The sequence below is a fragment of the Leptonotus elevatus genome, chromosome 5 (assembly GCF_054856555.1).
Source record: "Leptonotus elevatus isolate MCC_2025b chromosome 5, RoL_Lele_1.0, whole genome shotgun sequence".
Lineage (NCBI taxonomy): Eukaryota > Metazoa > Chordata > Actinopteri > Syngnathiformes > Syngnathidae > Leptonotus > Leptonotus elevatus.
In genome coordinates, this window is record NC_141243.1 from 26562549 (window position 1) to 26577862 (window position 15314).

The 15314-nt window shown below is 40.1% G+C and overlaps 1 protein-coding gene across 2 annotated transcripts in view; it reads left to right on the forward strand.

Moving 5' to 3' along the window:
* The first annotated feature begins 1503 nt into the window (after positions 1–1503).
* Positions 1504–15314, forward strand: part of noxa1 (NADPH oxidase activator 1) — a 34065-nt gene continuing 20254 nt past the window's right edge. Inside the window, exons 1-7 of one of the 2 annotated variants that reach the window (XM_086075521.1) lie at positions 1504–4154; positions 4933–5080; positions 9025–9203; positions 10361–10443; positions 12723–12831; positions 13477–13593; positions 13987–14094. In XM_086075521.1, coding sequence (XP_085931647.1) covers positions 9030–9203; positions 10361–10443; positions 12723–12831; positions 13477–13593; positions 13987–14094 — 591 coding nt within the window. In that variant the 5' untranslated portion in view covers positions 1504–4154; positions 4933–5080; positions 9025–9029. Of the gene's footprint in view, positions 4155–4932; positions 5081–9024; positions 9204–10360; positions 10444–12722; positions 12832–13476; positions 13594–13986; positions 14095–15314 lie in introns of those variants that run through there. The other variant, XM_086075522.1, reaches the window with a different exon arrangement.

The window sequence follows — 15314 nt, forward strand, 5'->3', positions numbered from 1 at the left end:
ACATGGTCCTCAGTCAACAAAGAGTGGAGTGTCCTTTCCAGATTGGGGATGATAATCATGAGATCCTTCCCCAAGTGGAGGAGCTCAAGTTTTTTGAGGTCTTGTTTATGTATGAGGGTAGAAGGGGAGTACTGGATCGACAGGCGGCTTGGTGCAGTCATGCAGACTGTGTTGGTCTGTCGTGGTGAAGAATGAGCTGATTCGAAAGGTGACGCTCTCGATTTACCGGTTGATCTAAGTTCCTACCCTCACCTTTGGTCACAAGCTGTGGGTCATGACTGGAAGAACAAGATCACGGATACAAGCGGCCTAAATGAGTTTCCTCCGCAGGGTGCCTAGGCTTTCTCTTATAAGATAAGGTGAAAATCTTGGGCATTTGGGAGGGCCTCTGAATACAGCCGCTGTTCTTCCACATCTATGACAAACAGAGAGAGGAGCCAGATGAAGTGAAGTGAATCATCTGGTTAAGATGATTGTGGATGGCCTTGAATGCAAACAGGAGGATTTTGAATTGGACACGAATCTGAACTGGGAGCCAGTGAAGCTAGTAGAGGACGGGTGATATGTTGGGTGGAGGGAGTTCAGTCAGACGCACCTGGAGTTTATGGAGATATTTGTTCAGTCAATAGTCAAGATGGGAGGTGACAAGACTGGAGGCGGCAGTGTTGGGTGTCAGGGAGGGTGAGGCTGTTATTAACTCTTTGACTGCCAAGCATTTTCAGAAAAGAGAACATGTGGGTGCCAGCTGATTTAAGCATTTTGACTGATCTTTCAAGGTCCACAGAAAAGTTTGTGTTTGGACTATGGAAACACAGATACTACCAAATGAAAGATTGAACTCTCATCTTTCATCAGAAAAAAAAGTTTGTTTCTACCTTATTCCGTTCTTCCGTTCAACAATAGAAAATAGGTTAGTTTCATCCAAATGCTCTGTTTTGGACCAAAATACGGAGAAATCAAGCTTTTTGTGAAACAATATTATTTCATGCACTCTAGTGAATTTGACACCTTGTTTTTCCCATGAATGATGCCACAAACATCTAAACAATGCTTTACTTCTGTAAAACACTACCACCAACAATGAAAAAGTGTTTTTTGATAGCAAAATAGGTTTATTTACATTCAACAGTGTAACAATTTGACAAAACAATTTGGCAAACTATTTACAAATGTGTGCAACTGTGGTACTATTTACAATTGTGTGGATGTTTCAACTACACAGTTTTTCTTTTTGTGAGGTATATTGTGTAAAACTCCCCTGCGTGCAAGGGGACGCAGCAGGATTTGCACCACAGATTAGTTTCACTGCGATTGCCCCTTCGCGTGCACTTTCTTGCCGGCCTTTTTTTCCGGGGAGTAACAGGTATATACTGCAGTGTGTGTTTGGCCATGTTGTCATCAAGTCTACTCTCAGGATCATGATACGGTGACCTGGTGTTACGTCTGGCTTCCTCATGTCTTTCAGTTCCTATACCGGGTGGTAAGAGATGTTCTGATCCATCTTATCCACTCCATTCGTGGTGGCATCGTAGTCCAGAACCAGTGTCTTCTCCGTGATCAGACTGTACCCACTCCTCCGATGAATATGCATTGGACTCGGGGTACTCTTCATCGTCCGATTGAACGTCCGCCTGTGCAGAAGTGCTCGTTTTCCGGCGTTAGCATCGCAAGCCGGTGAGGCTTTACGACGCGATCGAAGCCGCGGCGTCAACGCTTCCAACTTTGGCGTCAACGCTTCCAACTTTGGCGTCAACGCTTCCAACTTCGGCGTCAACCTCGGATTCACCATCATCATCATCATCAATGTGCTCTTTAGCATTGGTCGATGCTTTTCGTCTTTGAAAAAAATGCTCAAGCGTGAGCTGCTTGCAACCGGTCGCCATTTTCGCTTCCTCAGTCATTCTCCCCTCAACACTCTAGCTCCGCCTCACGTCTTCTATTGATGCCTACCCGATCTTGTCCAAAGAGTCATCGCTGCCATCTAGTGCCCAAAAATAGTCATTATACTAACTCGACCTGCTTGATACTTTCAGCACAGCTTGCCAAGGCTTTCCTCCACCCGTTTTCCCAAAAGAAAAAGAAAAAACATAGTGAACGTCTTTTAACGTCTTTGGCGGCACTCATTTGGATTTTACTCAACGTTATTAAACGTTTTTGGCGGTCAAAGAGTTAAGAGAGTTTGCTACTGTTTAATTGCAGGAAATTTAGACTAAACCAGGTTTTTATTTCAGAGATACAGTCCGTAAGGGAGGTGGGTGGTAGAGTGGAAGAGGGTTTGGTGGAGAGATCGAATTAGGTGTCATCAGCATAGCAATGGAATTGAATGTTAAATTTACAGAAAATATTGCAGAGTGAGGAGGAGGTATAGATGGATTAATGGATGGATGCATAGTTGTAAATAGGCTGTTTTTATTAGGGCTACACAATATATCAAAAACATATCACTATCACAAAGACATGCCATAAGTTTATTTTGGAATTGTATGCTTTTATCTGAATTTGACCAGTGAGACGCAAACTTCTGCATCACCATCCAATAGTTGAACATTATCTAAGGTAATTACAGTTAACTAAGAATACATTGAGCTTGCTTATTTTGCCGCATGAATTTTTTTTTCATTCTTTCATTAGATAATAATTTCCTAATGTAATTTCTTTAGGTGCATTGCGATATCGATATATTGCATATAGGGCTGCCAAGATTAGTCGACTAATCACGTCGACGATCAAAACTGTCGACAATTAATATTAATAGTCGACGCGTCATTTATGTATTTATTTATTTGGCGCCCTGTTTTTGTCGAAAACTTTCTGTGACGGCACATGCCACAGTAGTGTTCATCAGGGGCATCCGCGCTGGAAAGAAAAGCATTATGGGTAGTGTAGTGTCATGGCTAACCCGTGTTCGCAACACAACCTGAAACTTCAGGCGCAACCTAAATACTTCATATGAGGTAAACCTTCCTTTCATGGCACCACGGCAGTGATAAAGCAGCATTTAAAAAGGAAGCATGTTGGGGCTGATGCCTAATCATATTTCTGGCATAGTGTATATACTGTAGTCATGTCTGGAAGCTATCATTAGTACCATGTGTGTTAGCACCGCCGCCGTGTGTGTAACATGATGTTCTGTTTGGCACGCTAACATATTTGTAAGGTTTCCGGAGGATTTAGTCAGCGAACTTGCGTTTATTAATAACGAAAATAACCGATATTTGGAGCCGCTATTCATTTTCACTAAAAGGGAAAATATCGGCATCAAAATTAGGAAAAAATACAAAATCCAGCTTTTTTTCCGGGGGGTTGGGGCAACTTTTAGGGTTCGTAAAATATTGGACTTTTTTTATTTTTATTTTTTTAATCTTAGTCAATAAACATCTTTGTTTTAAAAATCTAACAAAAAGAAAGTTCCGGCATCTCCCAGGGGCAGTAGCATGTTTTCAAAAGTTCAATAAAAACCTAAACAATTGTTTTTTACAGTAAATAAAATATTCAAAAATTTCAAAATATCTGAAGTATTAAATTTTTACTTATCTTAGTTTTAATTTCAAACAAAAACCAGGTGCAGAGAGTTCCCAGGGTCAGCAGCATCTCTGATAATCTCCATCTTAGTTTTAATTTCAAACCTAAACAGAAGGTGCAGAGAGTTCCCAGGGTCAGCAGCATCTCTGATAATTAAAAAGAAAAAAGAAAACGTTTTTTAATTAGTTCCCTGAAGTTAACTTAAAAAAAAAAATTGATCTATTATCAGCCATATGATTCTTCAAAATGGCCGATGCCGATATTCGTCAAAATGCTGAATATTGTAGTATGTGGAAAGACCTAAGAGGATGAAACGGGACTCACAGCTTGCTAAAAAGGTAAGACCTCGTTACGAAAATGTGATCGAGTCTATTTATGATAAGCAGTGTTTTGCCACTTGTTGTTGACTGAAGATGACATCACATGTCCTCAGACCTGAGGTAATGACCAATCAAGGCTCCCCTGTTTTCTGGATTTGGTCACATGACGCATGGACACTCACCCTGCACAAATAGCACCAAATGAAGACTCAACAGAGCAGTCGACCTCAGAGAGCCAAGAGGCTGCCGACACATTTCATGGAGCATCATTTTGGTGTCATGATGGAGCAGAATAAAGTCCACCCCTCGCCAGTAGGTCATGTTTTGTGATGTTTGAGAAAAAAAATAAGCTTGTTCAACAAATGTTTGAATGAAAATAATTTTTTAATGTACGAGAGAATTTTGGTTGAAGTTTAGAAAAAAAGGGGGGGGCATTGTTGTAAAGCTAAGTTAAACAGCAGGTTGAAAGGAGTTTTGTTACTGTCACCTGCATAAGAGTATTGAGTAAAATAGTAAAGGTTGAAAATATGTTATGACTCAACATAGTAAGATATTGTCTAAATAAAAGAGCGATGTAGTGTATGGCATTCCTGAATGTACGTCTGTCACGTGATGACGTAATTAATTGTGTGTCGTCGTGTACCCGGAAGGGAGCGAAATAAAGGCGGCAAAGAGCGTGATGCAAGTCTGGTCTCCTCAGTGGTGTTAATAAGAGATAAAAACGCTACACCACCCCACTAGAAAATACTTGACTGCCCATGATTGGCTCAGTACTACAAGAAGAAGTTTTGCACTACTCATTAAGTTTACGTAAATTGAAGCCAATCCCAGCTGAATAAGGGGAAAAGGTGTGGTCCACCCATCACTGGCCAATCACAAAAATATACAAACAAACAGCCATTCACATTCACTGATAAGGACTGAATGAAGTTCAGTAACCGTAGTAGTGGCAACAACACATTGTAACACATCAGAATGCTGATGTTCAGGATGAACAGGTTAGGCTATTTTGTGCTGCTTGTGAACAGTACGTAATTGTCTTTGACAGGAGTCATGCGGACAGTTGAATTCCAGAGCCTTTTCTTTCCAGGTGCTGGAATGTGTTTAAATTGCTTCCTTGTAGCAGGAGGGAGGAGACACAGAGGTGAGGACCTATTTCACTCATTTTCACTTCCCTGTATACGCCGAAGGAACTCACAAGGGAGAAAGGAACTTTAATTCAGAAGTCACACCAGAAGGTAAAACAAATTTATTTGTGGAATTAATGTAAACCCATCTTTGACTAATGTGTCCAGTTTGTCAACTACAGAAAGGACATTTATGAACAGTTATGCACAGTGTGACGCAAGAACCATGTATTATTGAAGCAGTTATTGTCAGTGCTGTTATGTGTATGTTTTCTTGCAGATTGGTGTTATACAGAGATGGGAAGTAAGGAAGTACAAAACTTTGTTACTGTTCTTGAGTAGTTTTTTTCAGCACTTTGTACGTTCCTTAGTATTTATTTTTTATGCTATTTACTTTTATCTGTTACATTTTAACATGAGTATCTGTACTCTTTACTCGATACATTTTCAAAACAAGGTCGTTACTTTTGTTTTAAATGCGTGAAAACGATGAAAATACTTGACCTGGAAGAGCAAGCAGCCATCAATTATTCCTGGCTACGCCAATCATATGAAGAGTTACACCCAGTCCCCTACATCCTAGCTTGTGATTGGCGCTACGCCAAGCTATGACATGACGTGCAATTGGCCAGAATAGGAGTACACATCCAGTGAAAATACTTTTCACTTTTACTGGTCAAGTACATTTCAGAGCCTGTACTTTTACTTGAGTAATTATTTGAGTGAGTACTTTTACCAAAGTTGTTTTTAGACAAGTAATTGTACTTTTACTCAAGTAGAGAATGTCAGTACTTTTCCCATCTCTGATGTTATGTAATGTTCAAATGGCCCTACATGAGCTGCCACCTTACTGTTGGAGGGGTTTGTCTGTTCCAGTGATCCTAGGAGGGGCCTTTATGCCCCTGACAGGGTCACCCATGGCAAACAAGTTCTAGGTGATTAACCACCCGTGGGTTGGGCCAAAAGGGTCAGTTTGCTCGGCAAACCAGTCCTCGACTGCAGAATCTAGCTATGGGAACATGAAATGTTACCATTGCCTCTCTGCTTAACACTCAGCATTAAGGGTTGGAAATTGAGTTGGATCACCAAATGATTCCCAAGCATGGCACACATGCTCTCCGCTCCCTCAGGGGATGGGAACAAATTTCCCCCCACTTAGGTGGGTGTGACCATCAGTGGTACTTTAACTTTAACCTCTTGTCACAATGTGGTGGTGTGAGGGATTGTGGACCCAAACGGAAGCAAGCATGGCGATCAGACAGAGGACCAGAGTAACGTGGTGAGTTTATTGAATGACAATCATAAGTTGAGCAGGAAATCGGGAGACGACTTGACTAGCTGTGGAGTGGCTGTGGCTTGGCTATGGCTATGACTTAGATGGGCTATGGCTGTGGCTCTGACTTAGCTGTGGCTTGACTGAGAAGACTTGGCTGAACTGAGAAGACTTAACACAACCTACCACACGTAACAAACAATGCACCCACACCGACTGGACAAACACAACAGACTGGCCCTGTTCACACAGAAGCAAAAACGGCTTTGTTCCCCAAAATAATCTTGTACATACAGAAATGACACTGAGGATTGTTTAACGCCTGTAATGTATATGCTAAGTCTGGAGTGGCGCTGTAGCGAAGTCACAGGGAGTTAACGGAAAGCGTAGAAGAAGAATCAGCAAAAAAGACGAACCACTGATCGGAATAGCCGAGACCAATACTTTTGAAGCCCGGAGGCCGCCATATTACCCCTCCTAAGAAACATAAAATGCATTTTTAATCAAAAAAATGTTTCCCGCCAAATTTGAAGCGCACCGGTTATGTGTTAATTCTTTTGACATTAAATATTATGAGGACGTCTTCAACATGATCCACTGCACACGCTCATCCTCCTCTTTTTCTAATCAGTTAATTACTTGCATAATTTAAAATGGAAAAAAAATTACCCCGATATTTTGACATTAACAAATATTCTAAATGTGATACGCACTTTCATTAAATGCTTTACTTTAATGCATTAAATTATGTTTATTGCTCAAACACAACCTGTGCTACCTTAAACATAGCCATCCGCTGTCATGCTAAAGGCTAATCAATGGTCTAAATTAATAGTGCAATTAATCTGCGTTAATTCATGATTAATGTGATAATTTTTTGTGATGAAGTAATTAGTTAACGCTTTAACTTTGGCAGCACTAATATATATATGTGTATATATATATATATACACACACTAGCCTACAAGCTGTACATGTCTAATCTGTACGTATACGTATCGTTTATACAGTATTCTGCTCGCGAGATGGGAGGAGTAAGATGGCCTCCCCGTCGCTTTAACGGTAGTAGTATATACAGATCAGTGAGACGATCACAGGAGAAGTGACAATGGCAGGTGATTCCAGTACAACAACACCACACAAAATATTTGGCTATAAAAGCTAAAAAGGTTGCGCAAAATGAATAAGACACGGCTATCCGCCATGGTTGACAGACTGGCGGTTCGCGCGCAGTCACGCGAGAATTGCTTCATCAATGGAGGAGTATCCCGCATATGGTGTCCACATTGGAACGCGTTTTGAAATCTTTTCACTCTGATCGGTTTCAAGCTCCGAAACGGCGCCGCCGTGTGGACGAACTGTCCAAATGGTAAGAAACTTGTGCGGTTACATTGAACACTAATGAGACACACCTGGCGAAAACACAAGTGGCTAAGGGCACTGATTGGTTGACCACACGGGGAGGGGAAAACACACACAGGTGGACGTGGTTAGACATAATGAGACAAAGGGAGACACTAACCACAGACAAAAGATAACAATCATACCCAAAAACAAACAAAATCCCAACCCTACCGGACCGAAACATGACACCTCTCTGGCTGGGACGGAGCCAGAGCTGGTGTGTGAGGCAGAGAAATTCTGCCTAAACTTAGTCAGGTCCTCTCCACACACAACTTGCACTAAGCCGAACCTACTCTCCACTATGCAGTTGCTCAAGGTGAGAGGGGCCGAGTGGTTGTGGATATCCTTATTGGCTCCCAGCTTGGTGCTTGTAAGTTGGGGTTCACCACGGTAAACGAGAGGGTAGCATCCCTCCGCCTTGGGGTGGGGGGGATGGGTCCTGACTGTTGTTTTGTTTCTATGTAGTATGCACCAAACAACAGTTCAGAGTACCCATCCTTTTTTGGAGTCTTTGGGGAATGTGCTGGAGAACGCTCTCCCTGGGGACTTCCTTGTTCTGCTGGGGGACTTCACTGCTCACGTGGGTAATAACAATGAGATCTGGAAGGGCGTGATTGGTAGGAATGACCCCTCCACTCAGAACCCAGGTGCTGTTCTGTTACTGGACTTCTGTGTTCATCACAGATTGTCCATAACAAACACCATGTTCGAACATAAGGGTGCCCAAACTTACAGATACATAAATGTCATTATGCAATACTGCTTTGCACTTTCAAATTCTACGTCATTCCTAAGAAATCATGATGTGTAGCCCTCAAGCTATTTCTAGAACAGGCTTGAGAGCTACTCGTGTGGTCACTGGGAGCGACCTGGTTCCCGCAGACACAATCTTGTTGAACTCCAAGCGTAAAAAAATAACTTAAGACACCCAAGCTTGTCTTCAAATTTATATACATGCCTTTCCTGACAGACAAATACAAAGTTACGCTATTAATCATAATTATTTATAATTTTAAACAGTAATACTAATTGTTTTAAATGTTTTCTCTGTTTCAGCTGTGGACCATTTAGTCACTATTGTAACATAACAGTATATCAAAAAAATCATAAAATTGTATTTTTCTTTCTAATGCTTTAAAACTACACAAGTCACTACACTGAAATGATGAGGGCTTTAGCTTACATCTACATTGTCAATTACATAAAATAGACTAAGGCAAAAGATGATATCCTGTTTAATGACAAAAAAGATTTGATCCATTAAATACATTAATGCTCACTTAATTTTGCTACGCCAGTCCCCTTCACTCCAGTATATAAGTTATAGGATATAAAGATTGAATGTTAATTGATTGCTCCCTTTTTTTGCCCTCAACAGTCAGAATGCTTTATACAGAGTTACTTCAATTGTGGAATGAGTCAGTGCATGCAGTGGATAACAAGGACTGGCAAGGAGCGCTGGAAAAACTGGATCAGATCACTGAACCTACATCTTGTACTCTCTTCAATGCTGCATCAGTGCACATGTGTCTGGGACAGCTGGATTCTGCCCTTAAGGTGAATTGCATGTTTTGGTATACAAGGTCTTAGAAGGTGAAACCTGATTAGCAGACATACTGTATGTACAGAGTAGCTGTTATACTGGATTTAGAGTTGAAACCAGACATCTCACAGACTAAACTTTGCCTCTTATAGATCAATTATGATTACCACAATTATTTATATTTGCTAAATGCCATAATCATGAGTGAAGATTTTTTTTCTTTGGGGGGGGGGGGTAGGAAGGTAGGGGCATTTTTTCATTACTTTCTTCAAAGTCATTAGTTTACATGCAATTCATATTTGGTACCATTATTTTTACCTGCGTCAAATCGATACATCCTTCCACAAGTTTCTCATTAATACTATCATTGGGAGGAATTTTGGCCCATTGCACCTGACAAATGTGGTGCATTCTGAAAAACATTTGGAGTGATGGTTACTTGAAAAAAAACAAGTAAAGTTTTTTTTTTAAAGTAAATTTTACAAAGAGAGTTTTTGAGTAAATGTTACGTGCATAGTATTATTATTATTTTTATTTTTTTAAGGAGTCATTCAAGGGTTGGAAAACAGCCACTCTCCAACCTTATCTTATACCACTCCTACGCTGGTGTCTCCAAAAAGAGACCCCAGAAACGGGTCTTCTTTTGGTAGTACAAGTATTCCAAGTATTACATTTGACTCCATTGATGTACAGACTTACAGTTGGGCGGCATGGCTCAGGTGGTAGAGTGGTTGTTTCTCAACCTGAAAGTTGTGGGTTTGTACCTCAACCCTTGAATGACTTTTTTTAATAGACAAATACTGTGCAAATAAAATTTACTCAAAATTTATTTAGGGGGGGATTTTAATCTGTAGAGCACTTTGAGTTACAACCTTTGTATGAAAAGTGCTTTATAAATGAAAGATTGATTGATTGATTGATGTTTTCCTCTCACAACTCCTTCATGACCTGGAAACTACATATAGGGAGCAGTACAAGCATATCAATATTTTGTAATTTTGTGAACATCATCAGTACACATATATGTTACAGTAAAATGTGTGTCAGTTTTCACATTTGACAAAGTATTCAAAGCGTATTCATCTCACAAACGTCTGGAATTTACTGTTTGATGGATTGACCTGCAGAGTGCAGGAATTTATAAATTACTCGTCCTGTTCTGTCTGTTTAGGCTTTAGATCTCACAATTGTAAAGGATCAACGTCTTTCAGTTGCATTCTTCCAGAGAGCCGCAGTAATGATGCAGCTTAACAGGTACTAACTACAAAGATTGTATATCCACTTTGTTGGGTTTAGTGATTAAATACATGTGTGTGGGTTTTGATAGTTCATTTTAGTTTTCCCAATAGGCAATTGTCATGTTGTTTATTTTATGATTAACGCATCAATATTTAACACTTCACTCAGTGTATAGGTAAAATTAGATCTTGTATTGTGAATGAAGGAATACTTCAATATTCTCCCTCGTCTCACATATACTTGTAGGGGCGAGTGGGGTAATTTGTGCCAAGGGGCAAGTAGTTCCACATCCTGTTATTTAGAAAACCATAGAAGAAGTTGGTCATGTGACCACATATTTTTGAAGAGACATCCATTTCGTTCATCCGGTAAAAAAGGGCTTGAGAAGAGGTAAGCACATATAAGTTAAAAAAACATATTTTGCCCTCCAAAGTAAAATTTCTATTATTACGTTTTTTTTATGGCTGTGTTTGAACAATTATAGACAACCTTGAAAACACTTCATACATGTTTTTAGTGCTTTAGTAAGCTACATCATGGGTCTATATGGTTAGCAGAATGCTGACTCAAAACAGCTGGGGGATGCTTTTTTTTTTTTTTTTTTAAAAATGGTGGGCTTGGGGTAATTTGTGCCAAAGGACCTGGGTTAAGTTGTGCCAATTGGCTAAATTGTGATTATTTACTCTATATTACTTTATTGTTGTAAATTGTATTCTTACATTTGATCACTGAACGTATGTGTCATTCTAAATTTTTGATCAAAATTCAGCATGCCACCAGATACAAAAGGAAGACAGACAGACAGACAGGGTTTCAACTCCTCTTGTAGAGTTGGAAAGAGCAATGACGGTGCATTTTTATCTGGTTAAGATAAGATAAGGTAAAGATGTTTTTTCCCTAAGATGAGACCAAAGACCTGCGACTGGCTGGCAATCAGTTCAGGGTGTACCCCGCCTACTGCTCCAAAGCCAGCTGAGATAGGCTCCAGCACTCCCGCGACCCTTGTGAGGAGTAAGCGGTTAAGAAAATGGATGGATGGAGACCAAAGACGACATTTTCATCCGTTGCCGTGATTGGTCAAAACAAACGTGCACAAGATGCCGCATCGTCCAATCAGCTATAAGTATTGTACAGTATGTCCCGCCTTTCCCGAGCAAATCACCGTGGAGCAGTCCCAGATTGACATTGTGGAGATCTCCCTTGAGTGAATCACAATTGTCAATCTGGCTATTGCCGGGTTATTCATGTAATCCCCTTGCGTAAAAGACACTTTAAATAAAAATTGGCACTATTTACCCCACTCTCCCTATAAATTTCATATAAAAAGCAGGGTTTGACTATAGACTTGTCACTCAGGCCAAGTATGCTTAAATAGCTAGCAAAAAAAATAACAAAATAAATCCTGTTTACCGGGCAGCACGGTGGGTGACTGGTTAGCACGTCCGCCTCCCAGTGCAGAGGACGTGAGATCGAGTCCGGGCTTCGGCCTTCCTGGGTGGAGTTTGCATGTTCTCCCCGTGATTGCGTGGGTTTACTCCGGGTACTCCGGTTTCCTCCCACATTCCAAAGACATGCATGTCAGGTTAATTGAACACTCCAAGTTGTCCATAGGTGTGATTGTGAGTGCGGATGGTTGTTTGTCTCTGTGTTCCCTGCGATTGGCTGGCAACCAATTCAGGGTGTACCCCGCCTACTGCTCGAAGCCAGCTGGGATAGGCTCCAGCACCCCCGCGACCCTTGTAAGGACAAGCGATTAAGAAAATGGATGGATGGATGGATCCTGTATACCTTAATACTCTTGACAGTGTTGACAACTGATTTATATCATTAAATGATTTTTATCATTAGATGATGTGACTATTCTTACCCCTTCTGTGGCTGTTTTACAAAAAAAGACAAATTTAGGGAATTTTGATCTCCCTGTTTGGCTTTTCTTTTTATTGTTTTACTATTTATCCCTTGTTTTTTCCTTTCTATCTGATTCCTAGCTGTAGTGTGTTTGCATTGTTTTGTATCTACGGCTGCTGCTACTGTGTACTTTTGGATGTCCTATTTGTCCACTTATATACTGTACATATACTGTATAGTAGATACATTTCAAAACCTGCCCACTATTGCTGCTCTTTGTTGTCTTAGACTTGTCATTGGTTGATTTTTCACCCTCTTCCCTCGCAATCCTTGTAATGTCCAGGAGAATTTTCAATAAACAAATCTCAATGCAAACTGGTAATGGAAGCGGTACAGTTTTGTCCGTGTTTTATTGGTTCATGAATCTATTCTCTTTTCTTCTGGAGGTTGGACGATGCTTTGTCTGACTGTGTGTGGGCACAGAAACACTTGCGAGGCAATATGGTCATTGACTATAGACAACTTGGGCTGCGTTTTAAGCTCTACAACTGGCAGGTGAGATACTGGCCTGCACAAACAATTCTCACAAGTATTTTTTTCCAAATTCAGATCTCAATGCATGATGTTCTTAAATTTGTGCTCACTTCACAAAAGTTCACAAGAAAGAAATTCACAAGTTATCTCAGATGTGTGGAAATCTCTCACCCTTGATAAACATGTTATAAAGCTGGCAAGGAGATCTAACCAAAGGTTACATGTGATTTATATATTTGTTTGTTTTTTGATGGACCAGTTATAATTCTATAACTGACTACAGCATAATCTGACTTTTTGAGCTGTTTTTATTCGATTAAGGCACATTTAATTTCTCTGCGTAGTTTGTTATCATCCCCACACTGGTGTGCTTAAAAAAGTGGACTTAGACTGCCCGAGGAAAAGGACTGTGTGACCACACTTTGTGTGTACATTAGGATGGAATTCATCATGTGAAATGCACCACGGTCAAGTTTGCATTCTTGTTGCAAATCACAGAAAACCAAAGTGTGAATGAACACTTCAAAAAAAAGTTTGAAATTGTAAATACCAACCTATAGAAGAGAAGAAGTGTTAATAAGACACTTTGGAATCAATGAATTATTGTTCCAGTTTCTAAAAGTTTAGCATGGGAAGGCACCAGCCTAATCTTGAAATCTCTCCCAGGTGATACATAATGCAGCAGCTGTGTACTGCCGAATGGACCAGTGGGAGCAGGCCAGAGATATTCTCATGTCACAAAGTCAAGGGGGGAATTTAGAGATGGCTTTGGACTGCCTCCTGGTGAGTGTTATTAATTTTCAAGCGAAATTGCAAATGTGAAAGCACAGTGAACTGATTGCAGTTTTTCACAATGGCAAATTCCTGAAACTCACAACCATTTTCTTAAACCCTTAAAAACAAAATCAAAAATTCAAACTGCATTCCAAAAAATTCCCTGACTTTTCTATCCCAATTAAAACGGTCTCTTCAAAACCAGTTATCTCGTGTTCAAAACTAAATCATGTGTTCAGTTCATACATACAGTTTGTAAATAAAGGCCACTACAACTATCACTTCCATATTACATGCAACTACTACTACTGTTTGTTCATCCTAATATTAATTATTTGCTAACTAAAAAGCAGAAGTCATCCATTTTAGTAAGTAAGGATGTTTATTTATGTTTAATAACAGAGAAAAGAAATCCTTGCGCCTCTCATGGTACCTGAGGGTGTGGTGTTTCGTCCCAGGAAAAAGGATGTGGAGCAACTCAAGCAGAGAGACTTCTTAGGAAAGGCAAAGGTATGCAAAAAAAATATTTACTGCTCAGAAATCATTACTCCTCTCCTCCAAAGGTTTTGAAACATTTAGGTCAATTGATTAAATTTTGAAAGTTTGAAATGAATATTCATGCTTTTATGTCCAGGTACAATGTTTACATTTGGATCTGATACACAACTTAAAATGTTAAGTGCAGACTATGTTAAGAAGCAAAAATATTGGAGGAGAGAGACTTGAGGCCTTTCCTAAGTCATCAGCCTATTGTGGTGGAGGGTTTTGTGTGTCCCAATGATGCTAGAAGATAAATTGTCGGGGTCTTAAGTCTGTGTAAGGGTCACTCAGGGCAAACAGGTCCAAGATGAGAGACCAGACAAAGTACGCTTCATTGAGCTTATATGATGCAGAATATCGTTCAATCTAAATTACCCGAGCCCGGACAGAAGTCACTCAGGCTTGAGTTCAGTCGGGAAGAGGCGAATGGCACCCATGGGGCCACAGGCACAGCCCAAAGAGGCAATATGAGTCCCACTTTCCATAGGCCAAGGAGATCTGGTGCAAATTATGTGAGTTGCCATGTCCCTGGCTAAAGAATCTGACTCTAGGAATGTGGAATCAGCCTGAGTTGGTGTGCTTCTGGAGTGGGGTTGGATTGCTACAAGAAGATTTCATTGCTTGCAATAACTGCACGCCTGTGACATCACAAAACCTAATACGATACATTTACAGGCTTACACTGCATGCTCTTTCGGTTGATGTTTGTTTGGGGGTTACTCTTTTCAGTCTCCCCTTTAGCAGGCGAAATACATGCGCTATAGGGTTTAAGTCTGGAAAGTGACTTGAAGAAGTCATGCATGCTCAAGACACGACAGCACAGATGACCTTGTGTGTTCGGTATCATTTAGTGATTTTTCCCCCCACTTCCTCTCTTTTTAAATGATTTATTACACACATTAATACATTGCAACATAAGACAAAATTAACATTCAAACTAATGATAATACTACAAATAAGGGGGGAAAAGCAATTGTAATGCACAAAACAGACAATCAGCAATTTGGGGGTATTTTTTAAATTGGCACAATATCTCTATCAACTACTGCTGTTTATTTTATTATTATTTTAATCTTTGACATTTGTTACTCAGTTTTGTTTCCTTTTTCTTCAGGTCATTCCCAATTGTTCTATTTTTGGAAGTCTGAGCTATGGCTCTGACAGATTTTCAGCCTTACAAATAGTTTTTC